This window comes from Rhinopithecus roxellana, chromosome 19 (assembly GCF_007565055.1).
Source record: "Rhinopithecus roxellana isolate Shanxi Qingling chromosome 19, ASM756505v1, whole genome shotgun sequence".
NCBI classification, from domain to species: domain Eukaryota; kingdom Metazoa; phylum Chordata; class Mammalia; order Primates; family Cercopithecidae; genus Rhinopithecus; species Rhinopithecus roxellana.
In genome coordinates this window covers 8,157,194-8,175,463 of record NC_044567.1, presented here as the reverse complement: position 1 = coordinate 8,175,463, position 18,270 = coordinate 8,157,194, and the positions used below count along the sequence as shown (strand labels likewise).

The following is an 18,270-nucleotide window of genomic DNA, read 5'->3' as shown; positions in this document are numbered from 1 at the left end:
CTGAGGCAGGAGAATCACTTGAACCCAGGAGGCAGAGGTTGCAGTGAGCCAAGATCGACCCATTGCACTTCAGCCTAGGTGACAAGGGAAACTCCGTCTCAAAAAAAAAAAAAAGGGCAGAGTGGGGACAGCCGGGAGTGGTGGCTCGTGCCTGTAATCCCAACACTTTGGGAGGCCAAAGCAGAAGGATCACTTGAGCCCAGGAGTTTGAGACCAGCCTGAGCAACATGGTGAGACCACATCTCTACAAAATAAAAATTAAAAAATTAGCCAAGTGTGATGGTGTGCACCTGTAGTCCTAGCTACTCAGGAGGCAGAGACAGAAGCTACTTGAGCCGCGGAGGTCAAGGCTGCAGTGGGCCATGTTCGCACCATTGCACTCCAGCCTGAATGACAGAGCGAGACCTTGTCTCAAGAAGGGGGAGTGGGTTACTTGTTACAACAGTCTTTGAGGCGTGAAGAAACGAACAAGAGGACCCTTAACGTGGACCAGCCTTAGCATCTGCCATAGAGGAGTATGGTTATCTGTAGCATAAAAGAGATGAAGTTGGAGGTTGAAGAAAGTGGAGACGGTTTGTAAAAACTCTGTGTGATAGAAAGAAAGAAGTAAAAGTGTTACCAAGTAGGATCTGGAGCCTAGCTAAAACTAGATAGGTAAATTGTAAGAGCACTCAGCCCCAGTTTCATGATGCTGCGACAGCAGGCAGCTATAGCCATGGTCAAAGGCACTGCTTTTCCCACACCTCTGAGGTCAGTTCTAGGTAATCCTGCTTTTATTTCTGGAACACACTAGAATTTACATAGATTTTTTTCATTAAAACTTCTGTTACTTAACATAACTCAATAGAGAAGCATGTTTCACTTTGAAGAGTCCTTTATATAATAGATTTTCCTTTCTTTTAGAATGTCAAAGTATTATTTTTGTAATAATAGTATCTAATTTCAAGTACTTAGAATTCTCTTAATTTAAAAGGTGCTAGCTGATGGATTCCTGATGATTGGGATCGATGGCTCAGAAGCAGCAGACGGATCTGACTGGTTCTGTTACCATGCAACCTCTCCTTCTATTTTTCCTGTCGGTTTCTGTGAAATTAACATGATTGAACTTACTCCACCCAGAGGTACTTCATCCTAATATAAACACTGGAGTTTAATCTTTGCTTTCTTGTTACATGGTTTCCATTTACAACATTTAACACAGCTCTAGATTTCCTGAGTACGTATATAACGTGTGTGGATAAACATAATACATACAGGAGCTGTAGGTTGCTCTAAAAATATAAAGTACTGTATTCTAGCTTACTGTAATAAATTACAGTAGTATATAATTTTTCCTGAGCATCTGTGTATTTTATAATATGAATTGGTATTCTCAAACTCTGTTGAGTCAGTAATATAGGCTCAACAGGCTATGGCATACATAATTTTTTTTTTCCCCAGTAAAGACAGGGTCTTACTCTGTTGCCCAGGTTGGAGTGCAGTGGCACAATCATAGCTCACGGTAACTTCCAATTCCTGGGCCCAAGCAGTCCTCCCACCTCAGCCTCCCTAGTAGCTGAAACTATAGCTGAAAGGCACAACCATGTCTGACTTTTTTTTTTTCTCTCTTTTTTCTTTGTATGTATAGATGGGACTCTCACTATGTTACCCAGGCTGGTCTTAAAATCCTGGCCTCAAGTGATCCTCCCACCTCAGCCTCCCCAAAGCACTGGGATTAGGAGTGAACCACCACATTTAGCTATGTGGACTTTTTTTTTTTTTTTTTTTTTTTTTGAGACAGTCTTGCTGTGTCTGGAATGCAGTGGTGCTATCTCACCTCTTTACAGCCTCCACCTCCCAGGTTCAAGTGATTCTTGTGCCTCCCCTCCCAAGTAGCTGGAATTACAGGTGTACACCACCACGCCCAGCTGATTTTTCTATTTTTAGTAGAGATGGGGTTTCGCCATGTAGGCCAGGCTCATCACAAACTCCTGGTCTCAAGTGATCTGCCCACCTTGGCCTCCCAACGTGCTGGGATTGTAGGTGTGAGCCACTGCACCGAGCCCTATGTGGACTTATAAAAGGATGGCTGTTTTACTCATGGTTTAACCAGTCATTTTCCAAATTTTAATACTTGAGCATTAAGTTGTTCCTCTAAGAAAGGAGGAAAGCTATAACAGAGGTCTGTAAACGTAGTATTTGCTCAGCCAGTTTTCTTTCTTGCAAGGAAAGAAAAATATCACTCCATAGTATTAGGTGCTAGACTCTTCTAAAGCCTAGGATTGAAAGAGCAAAAGCGTACCCTTGTAGTAAACAGAAAAAGAGCCACTTTTGCGTTACACTAAGTGGGCATACCAGTGCTTCTAGAAAGGGGAGGGAAATCTGTGTAACATGGAAGAATTATCGCACTCAGCAGATAAATCATATAGGCCAGGTGCAGTGGCTCATGCCTGTAATCCCAGCATTTTGAGAGACTGAGGCAGGAGGATTGCTTGAGACCAGGAGTTTGAGAACAACCTGGGCAACATAGGGAGACCTTGTCTCTACTAAAAACAACAAAAAATTAGCCTGTCACAGTGGCATGCACCTGTATTCCCAGCTACTAGAGAGGCTGAGGCAGGAGGATCACTTGAGCCCTGGAGGTTGAGGCTGCAGTAAGTCGTTGAGAGCACTACTGCACTCCAGCCTGGGTGACAGAGCAAGACCCTGCCTCAAAAAAAATAAAGTTGATCATGTAACCTATGCTCTTAAGATTTTGTGTACTGTTACTTTTTGTCTGCATTTTAATATTATGCTAATTTTAAATGAACTGCTAGTTAAACCAGTTGTGTTTTTTAGGTTACACAAAACTTCCTTTTAAATGGTTTGACTACCTCAGGGAAACTGGCTCCATTGCAGCACCAGTAAAACTATTTAATAAGGTAAATTTAAATGGCAGAATAATTATGTGAGGACTTATTAATGCCCCACAAATACAATTTATGTTCATAAAAATGTCTTTGCCTTATATTAGAATTTCTTAGTGGAGATATAATATAAACAGATATATAGCAATGAAATAATATGAATATTTTCTTTACCTAGGAATCAAAACTTGTTTCCAAACTATGTTTCATGTTTAATCTGAATGAAATCGAAATGAATACTTTTCCTAACTAGTTTTTCAATGCTTCACCTTCATATTATGTTTAAATAGTTACAGAATTATTTGGAATTTGTGGTTTAAATTATGTTATTTACCTTGTCGCTTCTGTTTCTTGCTTTCTTAGTGGTAGTAGGGTTGCGTGTTCTTTCTTTATACCAATATTAATGTTTTCTTCTCTGTCAGGATGTTCCAAATCACGGATTTCGTGTAGGAATGAAATTAGAAGCAGTAGATCTCATGGAGCCACGTTTAATATGTGTAGCCACAGTAACTCGAATTATTCATCGTCTCTTGAGGATACATTTTGATGGATGGGAAGAAGAGTATGATCAGTGGGTAGACTGTGAGTCCCCTGACCTCTATCCTGTAGGGTGGTGTCAGTTAACTGGATATCAACTACAGCCTCCAGCATCACAGTGTAAGTTGGTATACAGAAAAGGTGTCCTTTTGTAAAAATCAGCAATTCTCCAGTGGACTATCTCACATAAGTCATCTTTTGAGCTCACAGGACAAGAATATACCTATGTCTGATTGGTTGCCAGGTAAGACATTAAGACTCAACAACAATATCACAGAATCAGACCATGTGTACCATGGCAGTGTGAATCCAATAGTCAGTTACATAATGACTATAGAAACACAACAGTCACCAAATTAAACTAGACTTACTATTTTAGTGAGTTAAAAATTACAGACTGAAAGTTTATTGGTATGTAATAAATGGTTTTGAGTAAATAGTGGAATCTGTCTCGTTTTGAGGCTATGGTTTTGTAGGAACAAGTATCCTTATTTTCAGAGCATCATGTACTTAAATAAGTCTTGGAAAAGATAGTTCATCTAAGTTGCATCTAGACAACTGTATCATCTAAATTATAAACAATTATCTGGTACCAATTTTCCCTTTTATTTTTCAGCATCAAGAGAAAACCAATCAGCTTCTTCAAAACAGAAGAAAAAGGCTAAGTCCCAGCAATACAAAGGACATAAGAAAAGTGGGTCACCACGTGGTGTTCACATACATTTTCTAATTGTTAACTAATTGGAGTCACAGTGTTCTTGGACAGAAAATGCTATCTCTTGTGAGAACTGATGACTGTGCGTTATGTATTGTGCTTAAAGGTGCAGTATGCCATAAAAGGCAAACCCTTGCAATAATGAGAAACACTGATGTTTTACTGACAGGAGAAATGATTACCACAGTATTTAAAGTATACGTGGTAAAGAATAGAGCCTGTGAATGACTCTTGAAATAATATGTAAAACCTACTAAAATTTAATCCTTTTTAAAAACTTTATTTAAAAAGAAAAATTAGCAGCCGGGTGTAGTGGCTCACGCCTGTAATCCCAGCACTTTAGGAGGCCGAGGCAGGCGGATCACAAGGTCAGGAGATCGAGACCATCCTGGCTGACACGGTGAAACCTGTCTCCACCAAAAAATACAAAAAATATGCCAGGCGAGGTGGCGGGCGTCTGTAGTCCCAGCTACTCGGGAGGCTGAGGCAGGAGAATTGCTTGAACCTGGGAGGCAGAGGTTGCAGTGAGCCAAGATTGCGCCACTGCACTCTAGCTGGGCAACACAGCAAGACTCTATCCCAAAAAAACAAACAAACAAAAATTAGCAGATGCTTGATACTTACAGTAGATGTGAAGCCTAATAAACCCATTTTTCTTAGAAAGCAAAACTTTCTGGAGTGATACTGGTAAGAAATCCAAGTTGATGGCAAACAAGCTTTACCAAATCTTTCTAGAAATGCTTTCTATACTAAAAAATTAGCCAAGCGTGGTGACGCATGCCTGTAATCCCAGCTACTTGGGAGGCTGAGGCAGGAGAATCACTTGAACCCGGGAGGCAGAGGTTGAGGTGAGCCAAGATCGTGCCATTGCACTCTAGCCTAGGCAACAAGAGCGAAACTCCATCTCAAAAAAAAAAAAATTCTTTCTATACTATGTTTTACCTTACAGTGAATTGTTGGCATAAGCCAAAGTAATATAAAATATATTGTTAACTATATTTGATTTTTTTAAATCTAATTCCCCATCATAGAAAACCATAGCTTCTCTCTTCATAAAACTTGTCATAGCATATTTCATTCTTTTGTGTATATGTGTGTGTGTGTGTGTGTGTGTGTGTGTATGCGCGCGCGCGTGTGTGTGTGAGACAAGGTCTTACCTTGTTGCCCAGGCTGGAATGGAGTGCAGTGGCACAATCTCCACTCACTACAGCCTTGACTTTCCCTGGCTCAAGCAGTCCTCCCACCCCAGCTTCCTGAGTAGCTTGAACCACAGACATGTGTTGCCACACACCCAGCTACTTTTTGTATTTTTTGTAGAGACAGAGCCTTGCCATGTTGCCCGGACTGGTCTCAAACTTCCAGGCTCAAGCGATCTGCCTGCCTCGGCCTCCCAAAGTCCTGGGATTACAGACATGAGCCACCACAACACCTGGCCATATTTCATTTCATTCTTAGATAAGATTTATATATATATATATATATATTTTTTTTTTTTTTTTTTTTTTTTTTTTTTGAGACAGAGTCTCAGTCTCTCGCCCAGGCTGGAATGCAGTGGTATGATCTTGGCTCACTGCAGCCTTGACTTCCCGGGTACAAGCAATTTGCCCACCTCAGCCCCTGGAGTAGCTGGGACTACAGGAGTATACCACCATGTCCAGCTAGTTTTTATATTTTTACAAAAATGGTGGTCTAACCATGTTGCCCAGGCTGGTCTCAAACTCCTGGGCTCAAGCGATCCATCCACTGCCTCAGCCTCCCAAAGTGCTGGGATTACAGGTGTGATCTTCGTAGTCTGGCCAATTTTTATTTAAAGATACTTTCTAAATTGGATTGGACGCAGTGACTCATGCCTGTAATCCCAGCAACTTTGGGAGGCCAAGGCGGGCGGATAGCTTTAGACCAGCCTGGGCAACATGGCAAGACCCCATCTCTAAGAACAAAAAAAGAAAGAAAACAAGCTGTTTACAAAATGTAAAAGTACACTTGAGGATTAAAACTGAAACAGATTTTTCCAGCTGATTTGCCAAATGTGCTCAGGTACGTGCTGATTTGCCAAATGTGCTCAGGTACGTGCCTCAGTAACAACCTAGAGACTGAAGTGGCAAGAAGAATCAAATACACTCTGTTCTAAACTTTCTGATGTTTGCTTGTTAAGTGGGAAACTAAAAAATTTCTACTGTCCACTCTAGTGGTACTTTGAAATTTCTGCTGTCCACTCTAGTGGTACTTCTCCCAGCACAAAAGCCATGTCAGCCACACAGAAGTAGCAACCTACAGGCCTGTCTCTTGACCTCTCATTTATAGGCATAAGCCTCCCACAGGCTCAGCATTATTTTGCCCACCAGCTGCTTGCCAGGTCTGATACTCACCTAAAAGAACTTTAGGGAACATTGCCAAACCAGCCTGATGAAAGGGAGTTCTCAGGTATCTAAGTGAGTAGCAAGAATTCACATGGGAACTTCATTTATGTCAGTGGGCTGACAATAGCAGGTATGACCACTAAGCTTTCTGTGAAGTAAATAACAAGTCTGCTTTCACTTTCTGTTGGATAAGACTTTGGAATTTCAGAATTTTCTTTCCAAGATGTCAAATTAAAAATGGTTTTTATTACTCAGTGGCTCTATGACATTGCTTTTTAGAACTAATCTGTGAGCTTTGTGTAGACAATTCATTTGCCTCCTTCAGCGTGACTCTGGTAGGATTTGTTTCTGACTTGTGGGGTTTAAACGGTTTTGAATTAATGGGCTGGGAACATGGAAAGAAATGTGTAATTAATGAAGAAATATTAACACCCCAGTTTTTAGTGATATTTACCATTACTAGAGTTCTGGATTCATTGAAAAAATGAATTTTGGACTACATGTACCATTCTCTAACTATAATGTTTTACTATTTTCTAATAGCATGACATCATCTCTAATACCTTTAAATTGTCCTTTGGACATAGAAAAGAAAAGAACTGTGGACCCACAGTACCTCATTAGATGCCATTGGGACCAGATGTGCTTTGGAATTGAGAATTTTTTGGATTTTAGAAGAGAAATATAGTCTGTAACATACATTATTTAACACTCCAGACTGAAGCATTTTCTAAAGCAAATATATATATAAATATTTACATTAAATGACCCAAATAAAAAATTATAAGTGGTGTCACCAACTGAGGTACGGCTTTGTTGCCAAAGTTTTTTTTAAAAAACTTCCTGAGGCCAGGCGCAGTGGCTCACGCCTGTAATCCCAGCACTTTGGGAGGCCGAGGCGGGCGGATCACCTGAGGTCAAGAGTTCAAGACCAGCCTGACCAACATGGAGAAACCCCGTCTCTACTGAAAATACAAAAAAAAAAAAAAAGCCGGGCGTGGTGGCGGGCGCCTGTAGTCCCAGCTACTCGGGAGGCTGAGGCAGGAGAATGGCCTGAACCCGGGAGGCGGAGCTTGCAGTGAGCCGAGATTATACCACTGCACTCCAGCCTGGGCAACAGAGCAAGACTCCGTCTCAAAAAAACAAAAAAAAACCTTTTTGAATGTTGGAATTGAGGATAAGGAAGTGTAGTGCCGTATTAAGCAGCAACTTTCACTCATGGTGCCGCCGCCTCTTATTTTTTTCTATTACTCAGCAAACAGTTTGTTAGAAAGTTTTCTCACTAAGCTTTAGTTATGCAAATAAGTATTTGGGGTTTAGAAACCTGTCATCTATTGCAGGCAAACTGATATCAATATCAGATGGGCTATAAAACCTTTTGTTTGTTTTTACGTTTGCCTTGGTAGATTATCATATTCTGGCTCTGTTGTTTCATCTTATAGCTTGTTGGTCTTTTTGAACTTAAGATCATCTGTTAGTGGTATATTCTTTGGTAGTGCTTATTGTGCAGAAACAGCTGATGAGCTTCATTGGTCTAGCTTGCTTTGTAGTAGGTTGTGTTCATGCCACGAAGGATGGATAATTACTAACACTTTTGAGAATAAATATAAGCGTCTGCCACAAGGATCATATACACTCTCTAGTCTCAAAAGCCTCTTTTCCTTAAGATGTGGTAATTCTAGAGCAGGAAAAGCAGCACTGATTTCTGCTTTAAATCTCACCATTTTCAGGGACTACTGTAAGTAGTAAGAGTTAGACATTACTCCTTGCGTTTTTATCTCTGAGTATGTAGTATATTAGGAAAAAGTCTTAAGTTTTTGCTGCATGTGATTTTGGTTTGGCTCTTGAGAATTGAATCTACTCAATAACAGCTTAAATCCCACATCATTTTACATAGGAATACTGTGTGGCTTACATTTATCTTTTAGTTTTGATTTTGTGAAGCGTAATTTTTTATTGCTCTTACTTGGTTTATTCTATCATCTGGAAGAAAACAGACGTAACTCAGTCACAAAGATAAGGATCCTTCCACTTTTTTTTTTTTTTTTTTTTTTTTTTTGAGGCAGGATCTTGCTGTGTCTCCCAGGCTGGAGTGCAGTGGTGTAATGTTGGCTTGCCACAACTTCCGCCTCCCGAGTTCAAGCGATTCTCCTGCTTCAGCCTCCCAAGTAGTGGGATTACAGGCATGCACCACTACTCACAGCTAATTTTTATATTTTTAGTAGAGACAGAGTTTCGCCATGTTGGCCAGGCTGGTCTTGAACTCCTGACCTCAAGTGATCCACCTGCCTCAGCCTCCCAGAGTGCTGGGATTACAGGCATGAGCCAGTCTACCCTGCTGATCCTTCAGCTTTCAATATGATTAATGTACTATACTTGATTCTTCAAAATTTGCAGAGTTCAGAGTATTTCTTTTTGGTTGGCAAAAGCATTGTATGTGTCTTGGAAGGATTATATTTATATTTGTGTAGGAAACTATAGCTGAAGAGTGTGATACATTTCTTTTTTTTTTTTTCTTTTTTTTAAGATACGGACTCACTTTATTGCCCAGCGTGGAGCACTGTGGTGCAATCATAGCTCACTGCAGCCTCGAACCCCTGGGCTCAAGCAAATCTCCCACCTCAGACTCCGGCATTGCCCAGCTAATTTTTTTTATTTTTTGTAGAGATGGATCTCACTCTGTTGCCCAGGCTGGTCTTAAACTCCTGGCCTGAAGCCATCCTCATTCTTCTGCCTTGGCATCCCAATGTGCTGGGATTACAGGCATAAGCCACCATGCCCAGCCTGATAAATTTGTTTCAGAATAAATCAGATTGCTTAAGAATGTGCAGGTAGCCGGGCGCGGTGGCTCAAGCCTGTAATCCCAGCACTTTGGGAGGCTGAGACGGGCGGATCACGAGGTCAGGAGATCGAGACCATCCTGGCTAACACGGTGAAACCCCATCTCTACTAAAAAATACAAAAAAACTAGCCGGGCGACGTGACGGGCGCCTGTAGTCCCAGCTACTCGGGAGGCTGAGGCAGGAGAATGGCGTGAACCCAGGAGGCGGAGCTTGCAGTGAGCTGAGATCCGGCCACTGCACTCCAGCCTGGGCGGCAGAGTGAGACTCTGTCTCAAAAAAAAAAAAGAATGTGCAGGCAGTAAGCTTTGAATTTGGAAGTACTTTTTAGAACAAGAATTGTGTTTTCTAAAAGAGTGAGTTGTGCACTAAAAAGTTAGGGGAGCACATTTCATACCAATAATATCCTACACCCAGATAATACGTTTAAACTGTTTTACTTTGATTTCTCCCACCAGTGTTTGGGCTTATATGAGCTATGAAATGCTACCCTAAAAGTCGTGTTTTAAGACCCTTTCTTTCTTCCTTTGGGTTTTTACCCCATCTCAAGCAGAGACGTTCTTGAAAGAAATTAGCCAGCTGTTCTTAAAGCTCTCTGTAATTCATTTTACTTTGTCTTGTTTTAAATTTGAGAGTCAGAACTAGTATTACCAAACTCTCAGAGAGTAGAAACAATCTCCCCCAACACACACACTCACTCTCTCTTCCTTGTTTTCAGAAATACAAACTTTGCATAATTGGTTCTCTTTTCAGAGTGTCCTGTGCAGCACAGCTTTCCTAGTTATGTAATGCACTTTTCTTACCACACATGTAAGTGAAAGCTTACTTTAGTCTGACTTGATATTTAGAGAGGAAGATGCCAATTGGGAAGAAGCCTGTCAGTTTGTCGAGCCTGCCCATGACAGGTGGGGTGCGGAGGAGCTTCTCTGGTGACGAAGAGTTGACTCCTCCTCCATATCGAACCCTTCCAGCACAGACAGCCCCGGAGGCCTTCCCACCTCCCAGCACTAGCCGAGAGTTCAGTCCCAGCCTCAAACCAGGTAATTAGTCACATCAGCATCTCAGGTACTTCAGAGGGTAAAAGTACTGGGTAGGGTGGTGGGAGACAAAGCATGGTCTGGCATGACAGATGCTGACTCATTGAATTTTTTTCTTTTTCTTTCAACTAAAGAATTCATTTCACTAGTCCTTAGTAGTCACTTCACTAAGACAAAACATCAGGGAAGGAATTTTACTTTGTTATAAAATAGTTCCGAGCTTCAGATAAGGGTAGTTGGAATTGTGAGACAACTTGGAATATTTCTTGGTTTTGAACATTCCGCTTTGCAGAATTGTATGTGACTTGACCTGGGAACAAAGTGTGTCATTAGGGATAAGTCTGATTAAAAAGACAGAAAAGGCTTTGTTCATAACATTTCATAGTGTCTCATTCATGGAAAGGATGTGTTTTGAGTTCCAGTTTAATTTTAGTTTTGGCAGTAACATTGATCACAATCTTAGTTGAATAACAAATTTGGAAATTGAATACCTGCATAATTTTTTTATTTCCGTAAGTTCATGATTATGTATGTATAGTGATTTAAGTAGTCAGTGGCATTTGATTTGACTTTAATTGGTTAGGCCAAGGTAGTAGATTATAAGGAAGACTACAGAAGGCTTTGCCCTTTGTAATTACTAAGAACAAGCATGGTATTATCATAGGGTATGAGGACTTCACTTAGGCATGATGAACTTCAGGCCTGAGTACAGATCAGATCATACAGCTTCAAAGCCAAAGTTATACCTGCCTTGGCATATGTTCTGCCATATGCTAACTATTGCTTTTAGACTAAATTGTTTTCTCTAATCAGCATTCTTTAAAATGTCTTGTATGTTGAAAACCTAGATGAGACTTTCGTTACCTAGCTCTGTTTTCTTCTCATTCTTCTGTTTGCTAATATTTTTGCACCTATGGGGGTTTTCCTGTTTGTTTCCGTTGTTGGTTGGGGTTTTTTTTTGCCATTTTAGGATATGTTCTTTAGCTTTTCCCTCCTTCACAGTGTATTAGGCCACCTTGCCCCCTTCCCAGTCTGTTTCTCTGAAGATCACTGTGATATTCTTACATCCAGAGGAAATTACGCTACTACTTTTGTATGAAAAACAAATTAGGATTGTAAATCCAATGTTACCTGCTCTTTAACGGAAAAATGTTCAAAGTCTAAAGAGCGTTCCAGTTTCTTTTCTTGTCTAAGTTTTTTTATTTTTGCACTTATTTATGAAATAGTCTTGCATTACTTAATTAAGTATGGATATTGTGAGTTCCAAATATATTTGAGCTTTTGTTGGATCTTGGATGTATTTTCTTTAAGCATGAGGCTGGTTTTGAAGATGTATGTCACATTTTGTGATAGGTTACTGATTCATTTCAAACAGAACATCTGGCACTGGCAAAACCCAAGAATTTAGAGTAGACCTACTAGATGGAAACTACCCGGCCTCCTACGTGACTTCCTTCTTCCACTGGTGTCTGTAGTATCTTCTGAGCTATGGCACAACTGGTGGGGCTTGGTGTGATTTTTCTCTGATGAAACTAAGTAGGGACTGCATTGCTACTTTAACTATCTGAAAGCTATGGTTTAATTAGCGGTTGAGAGAGTTTATTATTTACGGGCTTGTAGCTGGAAAAATGTGATTTCGGTTAGCTTATCTCCTGAAATGTTAGTGATTAGTGTCAACAGAGTGACTTCCTTCTAAAAACAGAGCTAAGAAAAGGCATTTGTGTGGAAAGTGACTTTCAACCACAGGATTTGTTTTATTTCATCCATCATTTATTGAGAAGGCCTGGAAAGGAGAAATGATTCATGTGAAGCTAACCAGACAGGCTTTGTTTTAGATTCCATGAAAACAATGAAACTTTGCATTAAAACATTGCACATCTGAGTGAATGTTTCACCTTTATCTTGAGTTACTTTTTTTAGCACATCATTTTCATATTTTAACATGACTAGAAGCATAATCCAGAAATTTGTTGTTAGCAGTAATGCATATAGCTTCAGGATAGGCTTTAGAATCTCAACTTACCTTTCTTACATTTTTTTGAAAAACATGCGTTTGAATGAGCTTGATCTTGAAGCACAGTAATTCTTTTCTCATTCATTTAGCCATCCAGTCATCATAGAACAAGATACTGTTTTAATCAACCTTTTATTGTGGGTACTGCACCTTTAATGAAACTTGGGTTTTGTTTTCCTTTCCATGTATGTATTTTCTCGGTATTGTTAAAATGGCCCTCATGCTGAATGACTGCACGCTGGCTAGATTTGAAGGATAACTGTCATACATTTGATGTCATTCCTCATAAAAGCATTTTTATTTATTTTAAGTAATTTTTTTGATGAAAGGAAGAACTAACTGCACAGGCTCGTTTGCTGTACCTTTGAACAGTCTGATGGGTGTTTGCTATGATTATATGCATAACGTATTCACTTTTCTGTCTTTGGCCTGTTAAATTTTTGATCACCAATGCCAAAACCAGTACCAAATAAAATAAATTGCCATCTCTTGGCCAGGCACAGTGGCTCACACCTGTAATCCCAGCACTTTAGGAGGCTGAGGCAGGTGTATCACCTGAGATCCGGAGTTCAAAACCAGCCTGGCCAAAATGAGGAAACCTCATCTCTGCTAAAAATACAAAAATTAGCCAGGTGTGGTGGTACATACCTGTAATCCCAGCTACTTGGGAGGCTGAGGTGGGAGAATCACTTGAACCTGGGAGGCGGAGGTTGCAGTGAGCTGAAATTGTGCCACTGCACTCCAGCCTAGGCAACAGAGCGAGACTATCTTGAAAAAAAAAAAAAAAAAAGATTATTCTTTAAATTAGCAAGTAAGATGTCAGCAGCCATTATTTTTATACTAATTGCTTATAACTAAAATCAAGACATCGGCCAGGCACATCTTTTACTTTGTCTTGTTTTAAATTTGAGAGTCAGAACTAGTATTACCAGCCTCTCGGAGAGTAGAAACAATCTCTACAAAGTGTAATCCCAGCACTTTGGAGGGCCGAGGTGGGAGGATCACAAGGTCAGGAGTTCAAGACCAGCCTCACCAACATGGTGAAACCCCATCTCTACTAAAAAAATAAAGACATGAAGTATTTTTTTGACTGTACTATTTGACTTTAAAAGTTGTAGCAAATTTAATATTGTTCCACATGACGACACTGCCATTGCTTCATGAAAAACTTAAATCCCATACTACCTATCCAGATATTCTGCTGAGTTCTCATTCTCCTCCCCAATTGACTTTTTTCTCTGTATGAGCAGTTTCCCATTTACATCCCATATATGTGTATCCTCTCACTTCATTTATTAATGAAAAGATACATAATAGAGAAAAACGAAGAACTTTTACCCTTGCTCTGGAGCCAGATGCCTGCAGGGGCTGGTGTTACCTGTGTGAGTATTGTGGGCAACCTGAGCAGTGAACTCTGTGGTGGACAGAGATCTCAGGCTGCCCAGATTAAGGGAGTAGTAAGTAGCCAGTCAGTTCCCAATGATCACAGCTCTTTAAGGATGCTGCACTCATGTTTCCAAGTCTGTCTACTTTTCAGATTTTCATGTGAAATCTCTTGTATGGAAATATTCAGTCAAATACGTAAAGAACCATTCAAATGTATAAAGAGGCCAAGCACGGTGGCTCATGCCTGTAATCCAAACACTTCGGGAGGCCAAGGTGGGTGGATCACATTTGGCTAGGAGTTCAAGACCAGCCTGACCAACATAGCAAAACCCCATCTCTACTAAAAATACAAAAGAATTCGCCAGGCTTGGTGGTACACACCTGTAATCCCAGCCACTCGGGAGGCTGAGGCATGAGAATCACTTGAACCCGGGAGGCAGAAGTTGCAGTAAGCTGAGATCACGCCACTGCACTCCAGCCTGGGTGATGGAGTAAGACTATGTCTCAAAAAAAAAAAAAGCACAGGGCCCAGGCAGGGGTGGAAAAAGCAGTTTCTGACTTTTGATTTAGCAGATCCATGTATGCTAAAGAAGTTGGGAAAGAAGGTAGCATTGCTCACTATGGGACTAGATTCCAGTGGATGTGTTAGCACAAAAGACCGCCTCATCTGTTGTTCTTTAAATTATTTGAGCTCAACTATGGTTAGACAGTAACTTTCTCACTCTGTCGCCCAGGCTGGAGCGCAGTGGCGCCATCTCAGCTCACTGCAATTTCCACCTCCCGGGTTTACACCATTCTCCTGCCTCAGCCTCCCGAGTAGCTGGGACTACAGGCGCCCGCCACCATACCTGGCTAATTTTTTTGTATTTTTTAGTAGAGACGGGGTTTCACCATGTTAGCCAGGGTGGTCTTGATTGCTTGACCTCGTGATCCGCCCGCCTCGGCCTCCCAAAGTGCTGGGATTATAGGCATGAGCCACTGTGCCCAACCAGACAGTAACTTTAAGAAACCTGAACACAGCCAGGTGTGGTGGCTCACGCCTGTAATCCCAGCACTTTGGGGATATGAAACTGAAAAACTGTTTTCCATACTAAAGACCTACAGAAACATGGCTGTACTATTAATCTGCTTTCGTTAAAAAGTAAGTCATCAGATAAGAACTCAGGCAGGCACTCAGCGTTGAACTGGCCCCCTGCCTTGTCCTCCCACATAGCTGGGACTGTAAGCATTAGCCACCACACTCGGCTCAGGAGTTTAAGACTCATTTTTCTTCGTAGGAGAAGAGGTGTACACAGGCTAGAGTGCAGTGACACAATCATAGGTCACTGTAATCTCGAACTCCTGGGCTCCAGCAAGCCTCCTGCCTCAGTCCTGAGTAGCTGGGACTACAGCCTTGCACAGCCATACCCAGCTTTTTTTGTTTGTGTTTTGTAGAGCTGGGGATTTGCTACATTGCCCAGGCTGCTACCACATCCAGCCCAGATTCACTTTTTTAAAATGTATGTTACATCCTTATATAATTTATAATTTTTTAATGTTTTGATTTAACATCAGATTTATATCTTTTTCTTCAGATAATCTTTTTAATAAAAATACTCCTTGGGGCCAGGCGCAGTGGCTCACGCCTGTAATCCCAGCACTTTGGGAGGCCGAGGCAGACAGATCACAAGGTCAAGAGATCGAGACCATCCTGGCCAACATGGTGAAACCCTGTCTCTACTGAAAATACAAAAATTAGCTGGGCATGGTGGCGGGCGCCTGTAGTCTCAGCTACTCAGGGCAGGGGGGAGGAGGAGGGGGGCGGGGTGCTGAGGCAGGAGAATCGCTTGAACCCAGGAAGCGGAGGTTGCAGTGAGCCGAGATCACACCACTGCGCTCCAGCCTGGCTACAGAGTGAGACTCCATCTCAAAAAAAAAAAAAACTCCTTGGGATTAATAATATATTACAGTCATATTTATTGTGTTGGTAATTAAGATTGTACTTAAGAGGCCGGGCGCAGTGGTTCACGCCTGTAATCCCAACACTTTGGGAGGCCAAGGCAGGTAGATCACAAGGTCAGGAGATAGAGATCATCCTGGCCAATATGGTGAAACCACATCTCTACTAAAATACAAAAAATTAGCCAGGTGTGGTGGTATGTGCCTGTAGTCCCAGCTACTTGGGAGGTTGAGGCAGGAGAATCACTTGAACCAGGAAGCACAGGTTGCAGTGAGCCGAGTTTGCTCCACTGCACTCCAGCTTGATGACAGAGCAAGACTCCATCTCAGAAAAAAAAGATTGTACTTAAGAACCATGAAAGAACTGTATCGTTGTTTGTACAAACATTGACATAAAAGTGAATACTTGATCACAAAATTCTCATCCCAGTCAGATTAGTGAGCACCATTACTCCGAACACTTCATTGAAGATGTCCATTGTGCAGTGTGCATTATGCAGTACTGTTCCTTTCAGAATGTTTCTTAACTGCTAATATACTTGAAAATTAACTGAATGCTCATACTTTAGGGATTTAACTTGAAGTTACTGAAGAAATGAAGAAGTCTTAATAACTGTAAAACTGATGGAACATGAAGATCACAGGCAATCTGAGTACTCTAGAGAGCCTTAATGCCCATATGTTTCTCTCTCTCATTCAGTGACGACACTGCAGCTGAAGGAGGAGTTGCTGGATGGAGAGGATTATAATTTCCTCCAAGGAGCATCTGATCAGGAAAGCAATGGCTCTGCCAACTTCTACATCAAACAAGAGCCATGAGGTGGCTCAGAAACTGAGGGCGGGAGGGGAAGGATTTTACACAGGACTGATTTATAATCAATCCAGCTGTACAGGGGGCTATTCTACTGGGACATTTTGCTAAACATAGAAGATTTCAGTTCCAGATTTTTCAGGTGGGTGGGGAAACTATTTTAGTCGGGGGGGCGGGGTGGGAAATTTTCAATTTATAAAGATGGACAATTTTTGTGTTGTATTTGAAGCTTTTGAAAGAATTTTGTAATATTTTCCAAGTTTGGATTTATGTGCATTGTTAACAAGAACTGAAATTCTAACTTTTTTGGTAAGATTAAAGTTTAGGTAGCAGGATTGAAGGAAATGATTTAAGAAGGATATAGGTGTTAAATGCAAATGAACTGTCATTACAAATGAACCTTTTTGGTACCTGTTGGGAGATTTTGGGATTTTTAGAACTTAGGCCAGTCACATCTCCAGCTTCCTTTGCTGCAGAAATATGCAACTGAACTCCTTATGGAGGAGAGGGGTCATCACCACATCGGTCATGGAAGGGGTCATTATTTCTGCTTGTTGGCATTTTATTGCAGCCCATTTTAAATGTTTGTACAGAAATATTTTTCATTCTGTGAAAATTTATTTGGAGTTCTATATGAAACTGGAAGAACTCTGGATACTTTCATATGTTCTCTTTTAATTAAAAAAATGATTAGAATTATCCTAACACTAAAGTGTTAAACTGGAATGGTTGACAAGATATACAGGATCTCAGTCTACATGTTGAGGGGTTGGGGAAAATGCAGTGTTGTTCTGAGTTTATTTTCCTTTCTAAAAAAATACCCCACGAAAGGGATACTGATCAGTTCTCTGCCATTTCCCTCTGTCTGTGAAATAACAACTTGGTATAACCACAACCAAAAACAGATGTTCTGTATTAGGAGAATTGAATCGAAAGTTATTCAAAGCCAAAATAAGTTTAGATTTCAAAATCATTCCAGCTCTGCTTTTATCTATCTTGGATTTGGTAGAAAACTAATTTGAAAGAGAATTTAATTTTCTTAAAATTCCATATATATATATGATTGTCTTTAATTGTATTCAGGATTTATTTTAATAATAACTGATTTGGACCATGTTGAACATTCCCTGTTTTAAAATTCACATGACTTCCTTTTAAAAAAAAAAAAAAAAAAGGATACAAGGGTAAATTGGTGAAAGGTTTGCTCTCTGCATTTTCTAACTTTCTACTGAGTTGTGACTGAATGAGAGCTCTCTAGCGTTTACCAGTGAGGTTCATAAACTAAACTCTCAGGAATTAATTGCATCTGTTCTAGAAGTGCTTCTGGGTCTTAGCCTGGCCTCTTCAGAGTGGTAATATTGACCATCTCCTCTGGAATATAGGTAGGGCTAATTAGAAATTAATCAAAATGATTAACCTCTACAGTCCTTCAGCCTATGGAATGCTTTAAAAAATGTTAATGGAAAGCCCCAGGAGACCATTTTAGGTAAGATTTTTGTTTGAATTTTAAAATGCATAGAACGTTAAAAAAAAAAAAAAAAACCAGCAATTTATTTTCTAAAATATTGCTCTACTTTTGGGAATAATAGCATTGGTAATACGCACAGGTTTACCTCATTCTATGCAAGAGGGGTTAATAACATAAGGTTTTATAATAGCTACTGGAAGTAAAATTTGTTACTTTATAGTGTAAGAATGTATGGAATCGCATGTCACCATTTCTTAATACTGACTCTTTAGGGTCATA

At 40.5% G+C, this 18,270-nt stretch overlaps 1 protein-coding gene across 6 annotated transcripts in view; it reads left to right on the top strand.

Annotated features, from left to right (window-relative positions):
• The window catches only part of MBTD1 (mbt domain containing 1), an 83,446-nt gene extending 65,381 nt beyond the window's left edge, over positions 1-18,065 (top strand). For 5 of the 6 annotated variants that reach the window (XM_030922593.1, XM_030922595.1, XM_010386211.2 and 2 more), the window contains exons 13-17: positions 974-1,121; positions 2,818-2,900; positions 3,308-3,542; positions 4,039-4,116; positions 16,413-18,065. In XM_030922593.1, coding sequence (XP_030778453.1) covers positions 974-1,121; positions 2,818-2,900; positions 3,308-3,542; positions 4,039-4,116; positions 16,413-16,531 — 663 coding nt within the window. In that variant the 3' untranslated portion in view covers positions 16,532-18,065. Of the gene's footprint in view, positions 1-973; positions 1,122-2,817; positions 2,901-3,307; positions 3,667-4,038; positions 4,117-16,412 lie in introns of all 6 variants that reach the window. The other variant, XR_004054882.1, reaches the window with a different exon arrangement.
• Positions 18,066-18,270: the final 205 nt, after the last annotated feature.